At 33.5% G+C, this 17,664-nt stretch overlaps 3 protein-coding genes across 3 annotated transcripts; all 3 read right to left on the bottom strand.

The window, feature by feature from the left end:
• Positions 1–274: 274 nt before the first annotated feature.
• LOC125810307 (proline-rich receptor-like protein kinase PERK4) lies at positions 275–4,618 on the bottom strand. The gene is made up of 8 exons (XM_049489813.1): positions 3,775–4,618; positions 2,884–3,426; positions 2,324–2,410; positions 2,091–2,161; positions 1,907–1,983; positions 1,501–1,648; positions 1,045–1,206; positions 275–585 (listed from the first exon to the last, which is right to left on the bottom strand). The coding sequence occupies exons 1-8, from the start codon at positions 4,616–4,618 to the stop codon at positions 298–300; spliced, it is 2,220 nt and encodes a 739-aa protein (XP_049345770.1). The 3' UTR covers positions 275–297.
• A 1,417-nt stretch (positions 4,619–6,035) lies between these two features.
• On the bottom strand, positions 6,036–6,637 carry LOC125810302 (uncharacterized). The gene has a single exon (XM_049489810.1). The coding sequence runs from the start codon at positions 6,635–6,637 to the stop codon at positions 6,173–6,175; it is 465 nt and encodes a 154-aa protein (XP_049345767.1). The 3' UTR covers positions 6,036–6,172.
• Positions 6,638–8,230: 1,593 nt separating this feature from the next.
• Positions 8,231–11,557, bottom strand: LOC125810285 (acidic leucine-rich nuclear phosphoprotein 32-related protein). Its single transcript, XM_049489792.1, has 2 exons — positions 10,249–11,557; positions 8,231–8,533 (listed from the first exon to the last, which is right to left on the bottom strand). The coding sequence occupies exons 1-2, from the start codon at positions 11,350–11,352 to the stop codon at positions 8,264–8,266; spliced, it is 1,374 nt and encodes a 457-aa protein (XP_049345749.1). The 5' UTR covers positions 11,353–11,557; the 3' UTR covers positions 8,231–8,263.
• Positions 11,558–17,664: the final 6,107 nt, after the last annotated feature.

The raw sequence follows: 17,664 nt of genomic DNA, 5'->3' as shown, positions 1-17,664 counted from the left end.
TCTTTTTTTTCCGGTTAATTCGTGCATAATATTACAATTATCATATGCACATTAAAACTAATTAAATTAGTAGTAATTATATTTCATTAACTTCCTATGTAAATGTATATATATATATATATATATATATATATATATATATATATAGGAACTTAACCATTCCATACTTGAGTCTCCTTTTTCTCAATAAAACAATGTTACTTTCAAACTCTTTAAAAATGTCACCTACATATATTGCGATAACATTTTTGTAGAGTCCGAACAACACCCCGATTCTTCCACCTTAAATCAAATTGATCATTTTGCTTGCTTGTGTGCTCCAGAATGATTATAATCACTACTGAATTCACTGCTAGTATCAGAAGGATGGAGTCCATAATCACTTGTGTTACCATATTCACTACTATTCATATCTTGACTTGTCATCACCATTTGCCTAAATTTCACCATGTCAGCATTGTATGCACATGTGTCGTAGAGATCTGAGGCGGGCCCACTTGCACCGCCAAAATTGGCCGTGTTGTTCTTGCCAGCTTTTTCATTTAAGTCCTCCAAAGATGAATCGCCATCCAAGGCACGTAAAATCTGAATTATCATAATAATATGTATAAGCGCAAAATATTGTAACACTATAATATAACTAATTTCATGTATGGTCACTTAAACTTTACTCTCTATAACAATAGAGTCATTAACTATATATCTTTTGTTTGTTACTAGCTCACTGAACAATAAAGTCATGATACTATTTTTTATTACAGTAAAGTAATTAAATTATATATGTGTATGACTCGAAAAATACAAATGACGAGAAGGTCAAATTTTAGAAAATACAAATAATAAGTTGGGGGGGGGGGGGGGGGGAGGCCAAAAGACATTGGGGCAAGAAATTTGACTTTCCAAAAATTCACATGTAGTTTAGTTATTTTAATGTAACAAAAATGAATACTAATATGATTTTGTTGATAGTGGGGTACTTAAATTCAGTTACTTTAATGCGACGAACAAAATACTGTTGTAATACATAAAGTTTCGAGGACTTGCCTGGCTCATTTTAGGACGTCTTCTAGCAGAATGGCGTACGCTAGCAGCAGCACAAGCTACCATCCTTTGTAGCTCATCGGGATCATAGTTTCCTTCTAGTCGCGGGTCTACCAACTCATCGTAATTATTCTCTTCTAGTGCTTTCGTAAGGAAAGGTCTAGCCTGTTCACGAAGGACATGAAACAAAATAATCCGTTACAATTTGAATAAAAGAATAAAATTTCATAAAAGGTCATTTGTAATAGAAATATAACTACCAAACCCTCATGTATAATAGAAAAGATGAATGTCTATGTAGTGCCAGAAAGAAATTCATTTAATATATATGTGTATATATAATAATTATTAATATTATTTAGTATCACTAAACTATCTTTTTTAGAATTCGGAACGTATAAACTATAGATTCGAAATTCTAAGAATATATTAAAATGAAGAAAAAATTAAATTAATTACCCAATCTACTAGACTGTCATCCATGAGTTTATTGGTAGTATCCAAAGGTCTTCTTCCAGTTATAAGTTCCAATAACATTACTCCAAATGAAAATACATCTGACTTTTCTGATAATTTTCCACTTGATGCATATTCTGGAGCTAAGTACCTGTAATATAACAAAATTTATTAGCAACTTTTATTAGGTTTTTATTATGAAAGGATTATGAAATAGATAAAATTACGTCTATTGTTCGTTCTGTCTTATATTAGTTGTTATTTTTCTGATCAAAATTGTATCTAATATATCAACCTTGTATAAAGTGTATAAAAGATGTTTATACACAAATATAAGTTAAATTACGTGTTTACATACAAAGTATGAATTACGCGGCGTAAATATTTTTGGAAAATATAATTTTCTTACCCAAAAGTTCCCATAACACGAGTGGAGACATGAGTATTATTGTCTTCGGTAAGTTTAGCTAATCCAAAATCAGCCACCTAATAAACAAAAAAAAACATTATTGTAAATCTTTTTTTTTTTTATTGGCATAACCAAAAAAAAATATACTTATACAAATGAAAGTTATAAAATGTCTCATTTTTACCATGGCTTCATAATTGTTATCAAGTAAAATATTTGCACCCTTGATGTCACGATGGATAATTCGAGGATGACCTGCATATAAATAGTTTTGTAATTTTAACGTTATAAGAAATGAAATTTCAATTATTTAACGTGATGAAAGATAATTTTGTGATATTATTGTTATTATAGTGGATAAAATTTAGTTATTTTTCGTGAAATTAACTCGAGAGGGTAGAAAGGGAATTTTCATACAATCTTCATGGAGGTAAGCCAATCCCTTGGCTGATCCCAAAGCAATTTTAAGCCTAAGGCCCCAGTCCATAACAGGTCGACCTTTACCTGCAACCACACCACATAATTAATTTCAATTTTCACACTTAAATTGCTCAAAAATGTATTTCAACAATTGATTTTTTTATATATTAATTAGAATTTTTTTGAAATTTCGATATCAGAAAGTGTTATTTCACATCATTAACCAACATCGACTTATTCTCTCAGCAATCACTAATTAAATAACTTTGAGTGGATAAATAGTCAATACACTCCTTCTATTTCATTTCATATGACAGTATTTGACAGATAACAAAATCTTTTTTTTAAAAAAAAAAGACAAAGAAAAGAGACTTTAGCATGTCATTAAAACAAAAACAAAAAAAGAGTTTCAAAATAAAACAAAAAATGTGTCACATCTACATATATTCAACTATAGGTGTGAAAATTGTGTCTAGTACCTAGAAATAGCCACAAAAATATTAGTCCACATAAATTATATTCGAAACAAAATATTGTAGTTAAATAAATATACGTACCATGAAGGTGATACTCCAAAGTTCCATTTGAAACAAATTCATATACCAACATACGTTGTCCATCAGCAATGCAATATCCCACAAGTGAAACAAGATGTCTATGATGAACTCTACTAATAATTTCTACTTCAGCTTGAAACTCTCTCTCTCCTTGTCCGCTCCCGGACTTCAAACTCTTAACCGCGACTACACTTCCATCTGTCAAAACACCTTTATGCACGAATCCGAACCCTCCTTGACCCAACACATTTGCTTCCGAAAATCCACCCGTGGCGGTTGCCAAGTCAGCATAAGTGAATTGAATTTTTGATAGTCCACCATAATTAGGAGATGGTATTGTAGCTGGCCCTCCTCCAGGTACATGGCTTGAATACCCTGAGCTAAATTCACTGCTCGTACTCGCGGCCGGAGGAGGGGGTGGCGGGGTCCACCCGCGACCCCCTTCTTGAGGAGTTCCCATTACACCTGGTGGTGGAGCTAATGTAACAATGTGATCCGTATGAGGACTAGAATAATTGCCCGTATTGTAGTAAGGATCACCACCTACACTAATTCCCAATGATACTTAGTTGTATTGTACGATATATTTTACTTATATACATTGACGATATAAAACATCTTATTTAATTTCTATAGGTGTTACATACAACAAGACAACATCAATAATCCCTAATTTATAAAAAAATCTGACTTCATAGTTGAATAATTAAGGAAAATACAATGTAATATTCTTACAGTAACGTTTAATTTCAAAGACGAATTCAAGATTTAATCTTGAAGGATATGTATATCTATGTCTAAATGAAAAGTTATTGATTCAGTTGAACTTGTGCCTAGCTAGCTATATAATCATTATGTGAAAATGGGAAATTGAGATAATAATTAACATACCTTTTGGTGGATGTGCAGGATCGACATAGTATGGTTGTTTCTTCTTCTTTCTATTACATAATAGGCAGACAATGACAACGGCCAAAATTAATAGACCTGTCACAGATACTGCAGCTACTATTGCAACAGTTGAGGAAGATGATTGTTCATGTGGTGGCGAGTTATTGCTTCCTAAGGAACTAGGTGATTTATTCGATGATGCATCTCGTGAAGGTGGAGAAGTAGGTAACGCCTTTTCAGATGGAAATAGAGATGATTCTGGAGAAATGGGAGTGGGTGGAGAGAATGTAGATGATGGAGGAGAATTAGGTTCGTTAAAGGAGGTATTTTTGGAAGGAGAGGGTTTGGTGTTCGTGGTTGGTGGTGGGGATGATGATGATGATGAAGAGTTTGAGGAGGGTGGTGGTGATTGTGTATTAGGGTTGTCATTGTCATCAGAAGGAGAAGAATCAGATGATTTCGGCGATGGAGGAGAAAAAATTGTAGATGATGGAGGAGAGGGAGAAGATTCTGTAGGAGGTGGTGATGCAGGAGGAGGAGATGATTCGGATTTTGGTGGGGGTGATTGATTAGGGGATGGAGGAGGAGGAGATGAATCAGATTTCGGTGGTGGTGATGATTCAGGGGGTGGTGGTGAAGGAGAGTCAGATTTCGATGGTGGAGGTGAAGGTGAAGAAGAGTCAGATTTTGGTGGTGGAGGTGAAGAAGAGTCAGATTTTGGCGGTGGTGGAGAAGATTCAGGAGGAGAAGGAGGGGGAGAAGAGTCAGGAGGGGGCGAAGAAGAAGAAGGTGGAGTAGAAGATGAAGAATTTGAAGGAGAAGGAGAAGAAGGAGAATCTTCCATGTTTACCAAACGCTGACCTTCCGGACAAGATTGTGCGTGAAATCTACACGCAACTGCTGCCGGAAAATCACTTAATTGTTTGTCTCAACAATTCCTCAATTCCCTTAATACATTGCCATGCAAAGAAGAAGAAAAATTACCTTGCACACATCAACATGAAAGAAAAAATGTGACACAAATTATTCGCATGTAAAAGGTATTAACGAATTGAATTAAGTCAAGATCCTTCAAACATTACAATGCATCTATACAATATGCATTAAGATTCATTGAAGGTTTGCCATATTCATTCGTTTTGAATTATATTGAAGTTGGTTAATGGAGTTTTTGTAGTAAAGAAATTGAAAAGGTAATAAAAATAGAAAACATGTACCTGAATGAATACCGAAAATGAAGGGTTCTCAAAGGGAGAGAGAAATTTTTATTGGGACTAACAATGTGATTTTCCCTTCTTAGGGAGAAAGTCCCTTTCTCTCTTTCCTCTCACTCAAAATTTTGTGCTTTTAAACACCTCAAATTTGGAGGAGACCCAATTCTCTAATGACCTAACAATTGTCAATAGTTTTCTAGTTCGGCCAAGGGTATCATGTTTACTTGTAACTCTAGTTTATCCCTACTCCTGATTGAAATCGACGTATATGAATCCAAAAAAAATAAACAACAAGTAAGAATTAGTATTAGTCTAACAAATAAAAATGACAAAAAGAATTTGTGTATTATATACATACGATATGATTAATATAATCTTTGTATAACAAATATATATAATATATGATTATGTATTAATCTTCTACTATTCGTATGAGGCAAGTAGAATTTAATATTGGATTCTGAATGATATATATATATAGAAATATAAGTTTATATTATTGTATTATAATTATAAGGTATGTTCTATATCCTTAAAAACCTATGTCTTGCTAAATATAATTTCGATTGTTAAGTTATTTGAAGAGAAAAAAAAAATGAATGAACAGAACCCTGTCCCTTTGATTTTTTGCCTAGACAAACCAAGACCACATAACATTGGATAACAATTCAATGGCCTATACCAAAGTACCAAAACACAAACTCTAATTGGAACCAGTTTAATAGATTATAATAATATCTACTTTACCAACAAACAAAAAAAAAAAAAAAAGCACAAACTCAAAAGTAAAAATGTTAAAAAGTACAACTCTTGTTCTATTTTAATTGTAAATTATAGCAACATGTAAAATTTCTCTAATACAAGTACACCATTAAAAAAAAGTACCAAGTAAAAATTAATCTCCATTACAGACAACTAACTCAACATTCAATAGTTTTGAGAGATGAACGACAACGGATGATATTGTATCAATAAAAAAGTACATATATAAATAACTTAATTTTGCGGAGAGAGATATATGTCCTTGATCTGAATCCCCAATACTTTCAAGGTGGAGTGTAAATTTATGAAAACTACAATAAACCATAGATACAAACTCATAATTTTTAAAAACACAATGACTGCATCGCTACAAACCTTAAAAATTAAACTCATATCTCGACGCGCCTGAGACTAATAAAATGTTAGCCAAAGCATTGATCGGTAGGGAGTGGGCCAGGAATGGAACCTTGTTCCAAGAATTGCAACCCAAAGACAACCAAAATGGCCAACAAGGACAAGTAAGACAACCCTTCTACAGCACCCAACAACCCAAAGGGTCCATTAGGCAAACCCGACCCGGTTTTGGACTTGGTATACAATGACCAACCCACAATACCCACCACAACTAAGTAACTTACACCTTCAATTGCTCCAATTGAACCAGCAGGTCCTGGTGGAAGCCCACATCCTGTTGTTTTTAGAGTGTAAAGTGACCATCCAATTACTGGTGTGGATATTAGTCCACCAGCTATGGCGATTTTTTCGATTGGGGTTGTTTGGTTAGACATACATTGGATTTTGAGATGTGTTGATTTGGGATTGTAGGGCTGTTGTTTTTGTGATGGAAGAACACATTTCGGAGATGATGGAGATACAAAGAGCAACATTTTGATATATTTGAGTTCCTGATAAGAAAACGCAATCTAGTATTTGTATCGGACGTTGCAATATCGTCATTTTTTGCCTACTCATTTGTTTTTTTTTTGTTTTTTTGTGTGTTACTATTTTTAAAAAAAATAAAAATTGGGGATTTCATGATAATTACAAGTGCAAAAAATCAAACGCTTACCACCAAATAATTGTACTTATATTTTAATTACGTGATTTTCAAAAATTAAAATACTATGTTTTAATTAAAGTTGTGATTTTCAAAAATTAAAATACTACTCCCTCCGTCCCATTTTATATGTCATCTCTTTCTATAAATAGTTAGTTCATAATACTTGTCATTTCATAAAATCAATGCATAAATTACCATATTTTCCTTTTTTACCATTGTGAGTTATTAACCTTGAAAATATACATTTGATCAACTTAAAAAAATTAAGTAAATGTTTCATGTTCATTGGTCAAATTAATTAATCAAAATAAATTAATTCATATTCATTGATTGAAAACTTGAATTTCAAAAGAATTATATAAGTAGAAGGGTAAAGTTATATTATTTCTTAATACAAGTGCAAAATAAAAATGGGATGGAGGAAGTATGTTTAAATTGAAGTCTGGAAATAATTGGGGGGGCGGGGGGGGGGGGGGGTATACTAAAAGAGAGACGGAGAGAATTGAATAAATTAATACAAATCCAAGCGCACGCGCTATACATGTCTTTGTAATTTTGCTTTAAAAATTGTACATAAACAAAGTGGAATCAATCCCATTAGAACGATCAACCAAGCAATGCCATTGCGACTTCGTGAAGTTCACGCGCATTGGGTCACAAATTGGACCATTTCCTCCATGATCACCTTTCCTTGTAGCCCATTCTTCTCTTCCATCATTTTGGGCTTCCAAGCCCATACCCGACAACACAAACACTTCATGGCACCAATCCAAGTGGGTTAAAAACAGCATTTTTTTTTTGCACAAAATAAGCAAGGAATTTTTTTTCCTTTTTTGTTGGATTGGGACAGACAATTGCTTTCTCTTTCTTTTTTTCTTTATTAAATAGAAATATATTCTGTGCGTGCCGGTGGGCATGTCATCGCTCGTTCGCTCACACAGACACAATTAGCTGACTGACATCTGGCACCACCTGCAAGTTGCAAAAAATATTAGCTCGCTCTAATGTAAAAGTAGGCTCATCATCATCTCAAGTCATAAAACGGTCACACTTAACAGAGACAACTATCCACAAAGCGGTTTTACAAAGCCAATTTAAAACTACTATCCCCCATAATAAAAGGCAGCAAAGCATTCCTTTTTAATTTAAGAAGAAAATAAAGAGTTTCTATCACCTACTACTATAGCAGAACTAGCAAAGATTTTCCTTTCAAACTAGGATTCCCTCTTCATCAATAACTGTCATTAAGCAACGGCTACTGCACCCAAACAAAGAGCGCCAATATTTACTAACCACCTTTTGAACATTTTCTATATCATCCATCATCCATCATCCATCATCATCATCATCATCCTACACCTGAATTTCCCACCAAATCATCTGGTCTGTTACTATCCAACAAAGACATGCTCAAAAGTTAACTACCACCCATCATCACTTTCAGATATTCTTGCTAACGGTGCTTGGATGACTTTGAATAATCTTCTTCTTCGTCGTCTTTGTCGTCCCCACCATCATCATCCTCATCATCTCTCTTCCTCTTCTGAGAGGAGGATGGTGGCTGCTCCTGAACTTCACCATCATCATCCTCTTCATCATCAACATCTTCCTCCAAATCCGCATCTTCATCCCCAATTACTGCCTCCACATCACTGCCTTCAGTATCATCTACTACAACCTGACCAACTGGTTGAACAAGGTAGCCATTCCCATTATCTTCTTCCTGCCATTCATAACAAAATCAGTAAACCTCCCTATTTACCATCATACCAAAAATAAAAGTAACTGCAAAATCCATAACACAACTTTGACACACAACAAGATAATAATGATCACCCCAACTATGCCATAAAAAAAATACAGTTTTTTCCAAGAGGTGAATACAGAGTCAAACAAATACAAAACTACAGCACCATAGAAAAACATCTAAGGAAGTAGAAGATCATTCATACATAACGACGACACTTGCGCCAAGGAATCACACAGAGAAGATCATAGCAGAAGCAAGAAGACAAAAATAACCAATACTTGCAGAAAAAACAGAACAAAGGAACACAAGCAGTGGATTCAACAAGTCAAATTACCCATAGACTTCAGCAATGCAATTTGACAGATCCTTCCAGAAAAGAAACACAGTTTACAAATAGCAAAGAAGTGGAAAACAAGAAATTGAAGTTTAACTTGGGATAATCACTTGATAAAAAAGGATGGCAAATACACATCACTTAAAGGTAAGATTCCCTATACGTTGGCAATTGACAGTCACCTTCTTGAAGAATGGGATAATGATGGCAAAAAAGAGAGAAATCAAAGAAAACGGTGTCAAAGCTTAATTTTTAGGACATCAACTTACAACCAACAAAAAGATGAAAGGACTAAAAACACCATAACCCTATCCTCTTTTCTTTAAATAAAGGATACTGGTACCGTATGCCAATAGGGGAAGACCAAAAAACAGATTCAGGGGAGTTGTTTCAAGCGAAGCTCAATGGGAATCAAGAGATAGTGCATAAAACAGCAAGCCATTCAGGTAGAAGGGGGGAAATAATAGCACAACAGCAACACCAAAGACATGGAAAATCACCTAAAAAAATTTCACTTTGAACCTCTTAACATTTGCTCCTCTAGTATAATAGCAAGCACAAAAATTGAAAAAGAACCCTCAAAACTCTCACCTAACAAATCACAATTTACTATTTGGGTAAGAAAACAAAATACAGTTACAATCTCGGCCAAAATCAGAGTTCCCGGTGGATATTAGACTGGCCACGCAGAATTAATCATATAACTAACGGAAGAGCACGTAGATGAAGCTGCAAGTATCATATAAATTATAAAACCGACACCATTCAACAATCTTCTTGCAAGTTTATTCATCTGTTAAAATCAATTAGCTAGTGACTCTAGTCAGTTTTCTAAACAAAATTATAGTTCAGGTGGACTAGGAATGATTAATCCTAGATGGGTACCTGCATCAGATATTTTGTAGAATACACAGCTTCAACCAGAATAATATATATTACACACCACCATAATCTAATAAATCAGCTTGGTTTTGAAGGTAACAGAATCAATCTGTACACCAAACTTCCAGGTTCAGAGTAACCTGAGGGCAGATCCCACCAACAAGTCAGCCAAAATTACTGGTATTTCCAAAAGCAATCAGTGTAACAAATTGATTAATCACTATGGAGTTCCAATACAATATGAACTCTAACAATTCTTTAGCAGTAGTAAGCAAATCAATCATGCATTTTCATAAAACTAATAACAAGAGAAACAACAAAGCTTAACACAAAATAACCAATTCACCCATCAGAAAAAGGAGTGCAGAATAAGTTATGCAACAAGCAAAAGACATTGAACAAAACAAGTTATGGCATGTGATACATTAAAATGAAACAAGAAATAACCAACTAAAAGAGGAGAAATTTTCACCTCATCTTCAGCATCCTCATCATCTTCAAAATCTCCATCCTCCTCAACACCTAGCTCTTCCTCCCCTGTCTCCCCATCATCATCCTCATCTGCATCATCTTCCCCATGTTCATGCCCATCAATCTCTCCTTCTGCACTATTCAACCTCCCAGTACTTTCGGGTTCAGCAAAAAACCCATCATCGTTATCAACTTCCTCTTCATCCTCATCATCGTCGTCGTCATCATCGTCCTCCACACCATCTTCATCCTCATCACTGTCTTCTATCTCATGAACCTCCACAACATCATCTTCATCTCCCTCTTCATCTATCTCCTCCACAAAGTCCTCATCTTCATCATCCTCATCGTCATCATCCTCCTCTCCATCAGAAGCTGCCTCTACTCTAAAACCATTTGAGTGACTGGAACCATCCCCTTTTGACCCATTAGTCACTCTAGTTATCTCTGTCTCCTCCTCATCAGCATCACTCTCTTCTTCATCCACATCTACGACTCCTTCACTCTCAACCCTATGTCCATTCGTCATTCTGAACGGACGATCCTCTCCATCAACTTCCCCGCTCCCTGGATCATCCTCTTCATCCTCCTCTTCATCTTCCTCCTCATCATCCGATTCAGGCCTCTCATTACCCTCTGCATCCATCTTATCCAAATACTTCAACGACCTAATCAAACCAAAAACCCTAGATCGATAATCCTTAACCCTCGTCACGGGACATTCATAGAGATCAAGGGAGACAAGCCTGAGTTCAGCGAAAGGCCGAAGATCATCGATATCCTGAATCCGGTTATTAGACAAATCAAGGTCCCTAAGAGAATTTAAACCAGCCTCTACAAGGAACTCAAGCCCTCCAGCAATTCTATTGTCCGATAAATTCAACTTCTGTAGATTCTGAAGCCTAGGAAACTGTTCAAGCGATGTAACACCGGTGTTTGCAATCGAAAGGTGCTCTAGATTCTGAAACCTTTCGAAAATTGACGGAGGAGCCAACTTACCATGAATACACTTCACCGCTCCGTCCAACGTTAGGGTTCTCACAGAACCAAAGTTTCTCTCGCCATCTAACGCCGTCTCCACCGCTCTTTCCCAAATCTCGTCCATCAATCAGAACCACAACTCATATAAATACAAATTTTCAGAAAAACTACAGGACCACCAAAACCGATATCCCAGAGCCAAAACGTCGAAACCAAACAGCGTTAAAAGTTCAAAATACCTCAAACTTTCCCGGTATCTTCTTCGTCGGCGCCGGAAAATGCATATAAAACCTAATTTTTTTTTCTTTCTCTCTCTAGTTTCTCTCTCTAACAAGTTTACAAACTATCGCTTGATATTGGGGGAGGCGAGTCGAGGAAACTCGAGGTCGAGTCAGGGTTGGGAGATAAAGAGTAATCAGGGTTGAGTTAACTAACCAGAGTCATGGTTAATATGTGTTTGTTGAGAGGGTAATTTACCACCGCTGATTTTGAGAAACACGGATCGATGACATGGATATAAAATGAACGGCCGAGATTGAAGTACCGTGTGTTTCTTTATCAAAATGCTGAAGACTCGTTTTTTATTTTGTTATTGATAAGAACGGACACGTCACTGTTGACGCTTGTATATCGGGGATGTATAAAAAATACCCTTATGTTTCTCTAATATCACGGAAATACCACTGGCCTTTGCACAAATTTTTTTTTTTCTTTTTCTTTTTTCTTTCACATAGAAAAAGAACTCTTTCTTTTAATTTTGTTTTGCCTATATAAGTGAAAAAATTATTGCATACCTTTTATAACTGATGAATGATGATACTATAATTGTTATTTGTGCATGTCCATAACTACAGTAAAATTTACAATAATTATTTTCCATCTATGTAAGATAATACTTTCAGATAGGAAAATAGTAAGATATTGATCATAAATTAGAATTAAAATAACAAATAAATTATTAAAAATACTATATCGTGGCAAGTCACTATTTTAAAAGAGATTTCAATTGAATAGAAATGCGGAAAGAAAGAGAGCAAAAGTATGACCGTTCAATAAAAAATATAAATAAGCAAGATTTCGATTAGGCACGTATCGAAGGAGCAAATTAAAGGAGGAGGTAGCAGCAACTTTAGCAGGAATGTGATGAAAGAAAGAGAGTAGAAGTATGACTTTTTCAGGAAAAATATGAATAAAATAAGATTTTGATCAGACACGTATCGAAGGAGCAAAAGAGGAGGTAGCAACAATATTAGCAAGAGCAGCAGGAAGCAAACAAAAGCGTGTTCTAGAATCAGGATTATAAATTTCACTCAAAACACGTGCGCTTATCACTTCAAACACGTGCACTTATAGCTGAAAGTTTTAAAAATTGTATAAATACCTAGAAAAATAAAAAGAGAAAGAAAACATTGAAAAAGAAGAGAGCAATTAGAAAACGTTGTTGAAGAAGAGGAAGAAGAGAGGAATTTCTTTATATTGACAAGAGAAATCTCAACAAGTATATATAGATAGATGATAATGTTTGAACAGTAAATGTCTTTTAATTCAGGAGAATATATATTGACTAACGTTAATTTAAGGAAACAAACCTAATTAATTCGGAAGAATAAATCTTGACTAAATTTAATTTCAAAGGAATGAACCTTGACTAACTTTGACTTTCAGAAAATGAACTTGGTTAATTCAAGAAAATAAATTTTTGACTTTACACTACCACTCATAAATAAAAATACCAGCAATCTCCCGTAAATTCAAAAATAATATAATTAAAATGTCACGATCCAACCCATCACCTACAATACAAGAACCCTTTCACCCAACTAAAATTAGGCAATGTGGAAAATAAACAAATTACTACAAAAAAAATCTTTTTAATACCTTTGAAAATTCATAAAAACATCAAACCTCACAGTGAGTACATATTTGTTCTCTTTGATTACCACAAGTCCCAGAAATGGCTAAAACCTAAAAGTAAAAGATTTTTGACTAGTTTAGATCAAGTCAACTTTAGTTGGAAAAAAAATTCCTTGTATGAATTTAACCATAATAAGAAAATCTTCTCCATGTAACTTTTAATATGTATTATAGTTAATATTTAATATCATTAAAATAATGATATAATAATTGTAGAAAAATGTGAAAAGATGATTTTGTCTAAAGCGAGTCTTGAGCAAAAGTTTAAATAATATTTTATAGGACCTTCATGTTTCAATATAGTACTAGTTAAGTGTACGTGCTTTGCACATGTGTATCACGTTATTTAATAATAAATACACACACGCACGCACGCACGCACACAAAAGACCAAAAGAGGAGGTAGCAACAACATTAGCAGGAAGCGAACAAAAGTGTGTTCTAGAATCAGGATTATAAACTCATTTCAAACATGTGCATTAATAGCTGAAACTTTTAAAATTGTATAGATACCTAGAAAAATAAAAATAAAAGAAAACTTTGAAAAAGAAGAGAGCAATTAGAAAACGTAGTTGAAGAAGAGGAAGAAGAGAGGAATTTCTCTATATTGACAAGAGAAATCTCAACACGTATATATAGATAGATGATAAAGTTTGAATAGTAAATGCCTTTTAATTCAGGAGAATATATATTGACCAACGTTAATTTCAGGGATCAAATCTAATTAATTCGGAAGAATAAATTTTGACTAAGTTTAATTTTAAAGAAATAGACCTTGACTAACTTTAATTTTCAGAAAATGAACTTGGTTAATTCGAGGAAATAAATTTTGACTTTACACTACCACTCATAAATAAAAATACCAGCAATCTCCCGTAAATTCAAAGACATTATAATTAAAATATCACGTTCCAACCCATCTCCGACTTAAACACCTAGATACGAGAACCCTTTCACCCAATTAAAATTAGGCCAAGTGAAAAATAAACAAATTACGACAAAGAAAAATCTCTTTGATACCTATAAAAATTCAAAAAAACATCAAACCTCACAATGAGTACACATTTTTTCTCTTTGATAACCACAAGTCCCGAAAATGGCTATAACCTAGAAATGAAAGATTTTTGACTAATTTTTTTTAGATCAAGTCAAATTTTAGTTGGAAAAAAATTTGTGGTATGAATTTAACAACCATAATAAGAATATCTTCTCCGTATAATTTTTAATATATTTATTATAGTTAATATTTAATATCATTAAAATAATGATATAATAATTGTAGGAGAATGGGGAAAGACGATTTTATCTAAAGCGGAGTCTTTTAACGAAGAGCAAAAGTTTAAACAATATTTCTAAGGACAATAATAAATCTTGAAAGCTCTTATTATCCCAGCATCACAAGGTTGAAATTAGTAAGATATAATGATTTTAATGTATTCATTGTACTTTATGTATAATTTTTTTAAAATGAGAAATCAATAAATATGATACATAAATTAGTAAGATACAATTATTTTGATATAACCTTCATTAAATCTCAAACCGTTCTTTAAATTAATAAATATTAATTTATCTATTAAATAATATCTCTATAAAATAATAACATTTCATGATCCTACCTCTATTAATTTATAGATGTTTTACTGTATACATAAAATATGATTTATGTATAATATATTATTAAGTTAAAAAACTTTTCAAAATAATATAAACTTTTTTAAGAATATAATTTTTACCCAATTAAATATGGTTTAATGAAGGTATCTATAGGGTTAAGTCAAAAGTGTTCTAAGCTCCCATGAATGCTAATACGTTTAATAGGATTAAAGTATATACAAGCAATAACTCTTGAAAGATAGTGATCTAACAATTTTCTATACAGTCTATTCCATATGAGAAATGGAAATGAGGGAACTATTCCCAAACGGGTCAAAATAGGACCTTAGACTGTGAATTGTATGTTCATTGGATATGCTACAAATAAATAGTAAAGCATGTCGATTTATGATTCATAAGTCTGAACCGTCGGATAGTCAAGTGAAGGGTCTAAACAACCTTGGAAAGAACCAAAGGAGAATGTACTTAATAAAGAGATTCAGAGGCGTAGTAAATGTCAATGGACAAATTACTTCCTTCGAGTTTGATTTTGTAAAATTTCTTCTTGAAAATGAATCTCATGTATTTGAAGAAGCTATGTCCTCTGTGGACTCATTCTTTTTGAAAAAAGACTGTCAATAATAAGATATATTAAATCTTGAGCAACCATACTTGACAGTTGGTTGATCTTCCTCCAGGAAATAAACCTTTGGGTTCAAAGAGGATCTACAAAAGGAAAAGAAAGTTGATGAAACAAAGCAAGACTTGTTGTCATAGGCTTTAAACAATAAGAAAGCCTTGATTATTTTGACACATAATAGTCACTAACTAGGATTACATCTATTCAAATGTTAATTGTGCTAGTTGCAGTATATGACTTTCAAATTTGTCAAAATGGATGTGAAAATATATTTTTTTTAGATGGAGAATTGGAAGCAGAAATTTACATGAAACAACCTGAAGGCTTTGTGGTTCCTGGTAAAGAAAAGAAAGTCTGTAAACTTGTTAAGTCACTTTGTGAACTAAAAACAAACGCCCAAATAATGACATGTGAAGTTTGACCAAACTATGTTGGCAAATGAATTCAAGATTAATAAATATGATAAATGTTTTTACATTAAAGACTCTTCAAATCACAAGGTGATTGTTTATTTTTAAGTTGATAACATGTTGATCATCAAAAGAGACATTTCTGACATAAATGCTACTAAGCCTATGCTAGAAAGCAACTTTGATATGAAAGACATTGAAGTTACAAATGTGATTGAAAAGTTACGTGAAGTATTTGAATTTCAATATTGTCAAGACTCCAATAAATGTGAGTTTTGTACTTCAAAAGAATGAAGGCAAAAGTGACTCACAATTGAATTATGCTAGAGTATTGAGAAGTATGATGTATATCATGAAGTGTACGCGATTAGATATAACATGTACTATTAGCAAACTGATTCAGTTCATGAGTAATCTTAATCAAACTTATTAGATGACAATGAAAAGATTTTTAGAGTATTTAAAACATACTTTAAAACTATGTTTTGCATTATAACTAATATTCAACAGTATTGGAAGAATATAGTGATGCAAATTGAATCACCAGGTCAAATGAAGTAAAATTCACGAGTGTATATGTATTTACTCTTGGTGGAGGAGTAGTCTCTTGAAAATCTTCCAAACAGAAATGTATCGATCACTCTACTATGAAAGCTGAGTTTATCACTCTAGATAAGGTCAGTGAAGAAGTTGAATGACTTCGAAATTTCTTAAATTTTTTTTGGCCTAAACCTTTAGCTTCTAGTATGCATACATTGGTGAGAGTCAATTTGCAATAGGTAGAGCATGGAGCCTGATGTATAACGGAAAGTCTCGTCATATATGACGTAGACATAATATCGTTAGAAAACTACTCTCTAGTAGAATTATCATAATTGACTATGTAAAGTCAAAGGATAATGTGTCGGATCCACTTACAAAAGGTCTAACTAGAGATGGAGTTAATAGATTATCAAAGGGAATGAGACTATGGCCGAGGACAAGTCATTGTGGCGGTAACTCTACCTAGAATACTGGAGATCCCAAGATCTAGGTTCAAGGATATCAAACAAAGTCACTGATGACAGTTCAATATTGTCAAAAAAAAATTTATGGTTCATTCTCATGATAAGACAATGTTCACTAACAAGGATAAAGGCATTAGGACTTTTTAATGGTTTCTAACTTTGATACAGGGTATATCAAATGGTGTATCTATGGGATAACATATTTAGAAATCACCTATGTAAGTGTGAAGTGTAAGCCGCTTCAAGGAGAATCCGATAAGGCCAGTTCTCTACACACTTATAAACCAAGACGTGTTCATGACTGAAACAAACAAAACAATGAAAATAAAAAAACAGGTCAAGGGTTAATTGTGTGACTTATGTTTTCTAGATATACACCAAAACTCGACGGTTCAAATATATCAAATCTACCGATTGATTGAGTATATACGATATATGTTCACTATGAAAAGTTCAAAGGGAAACCCCCTTATTCAGATACAATCAATCCTTACTTATGAATCACACAATTTTTCATGCATATGTTTTAACAATAGTCATTCTCTATTCATGTGGGGATTGTTGAGTTTTAAAGGTGTGGACATGAAATGAAGAGTTGTGACTCTCCTGAAGGGTTGACTTTGCCGAAGGGTTGTTACCTTTATGATATGTTGTGTTTTTTTCTAAAGGGTTGTGATCATTTGAAATGTTGTGTTTTTTCCAAAGTGTTGTGACCTTTCTGAAATGTTGTCTTTTTTTTTCCTTGAAGAGTTGTGACTTTACCCTTTGTTGGCTATAAATAAAGAGATTTTCTCTCATTTTTCTGCATTGAATTCTTCCCTTCTTCTGCATACATTTCTTACGAAACAAAATAGATCGATCGTGTGTGT

This window comes from Solanum verrucosum, unplaced genomic scaffold (genome assembly GCF_900185275.1).
Source record: "Solanum verrucosum unplaced genomic scaffold, falcon-dt-bn FXZP01000038.1, whole genome shotgun sequence".
NCBI lineage: Eukaryota > Viridiplantae > Streptophyta > Magnoliopsida > Solanales > Solanaceae > Solanum > Solanum verrucosum.
This window is presented reverse-complemented; position numbering and strand designations above follow the sequence as displayed.

Coding starts and splice junctions, on each gene's coding strand:
- LOC125810307 (XM_049489813.1), bottom strand. CDS start 4,618: ATGGAAGATTCTCCTTCTTCTCCTTCTCCTTCAAATTCTTCATCTTCT. Junction 2,411..2,883: donor TTTGGAGTATCACCTTCATG/GTACGTATATTT, acceptor GTGTGGTTGCAG/GTAAAGGTCGACCTGTTATG. Junction 2,162..2,323: donor GGCTTACCTCCATGAAGATT/GTATGAAAATTC, acceptor ATTTATATGCAG/GTCATCCTCGAATTATCCAT.
- LOC125810302 (XM_049489810.1), bottom strand. CDS start 6,637: ATGTTGCTCTTTGTATCTCCATCATCTCCGAAATGTGTTCTTCCATCA.
- LOC125810285 (XM_049489792.1), bottom strand. CDS start 11,352: ATGGACGAGATTTGGGAAAGAGCGGTGGAGACGGCGTTAGATGGCGAG. Junction 8,534..10,248: donor ATGAGGATGCTGAAGATGAG/GTGAAAATTTCT, acceptor TATGAATGGCAG/GAAGAAGATAATGGGAATGG.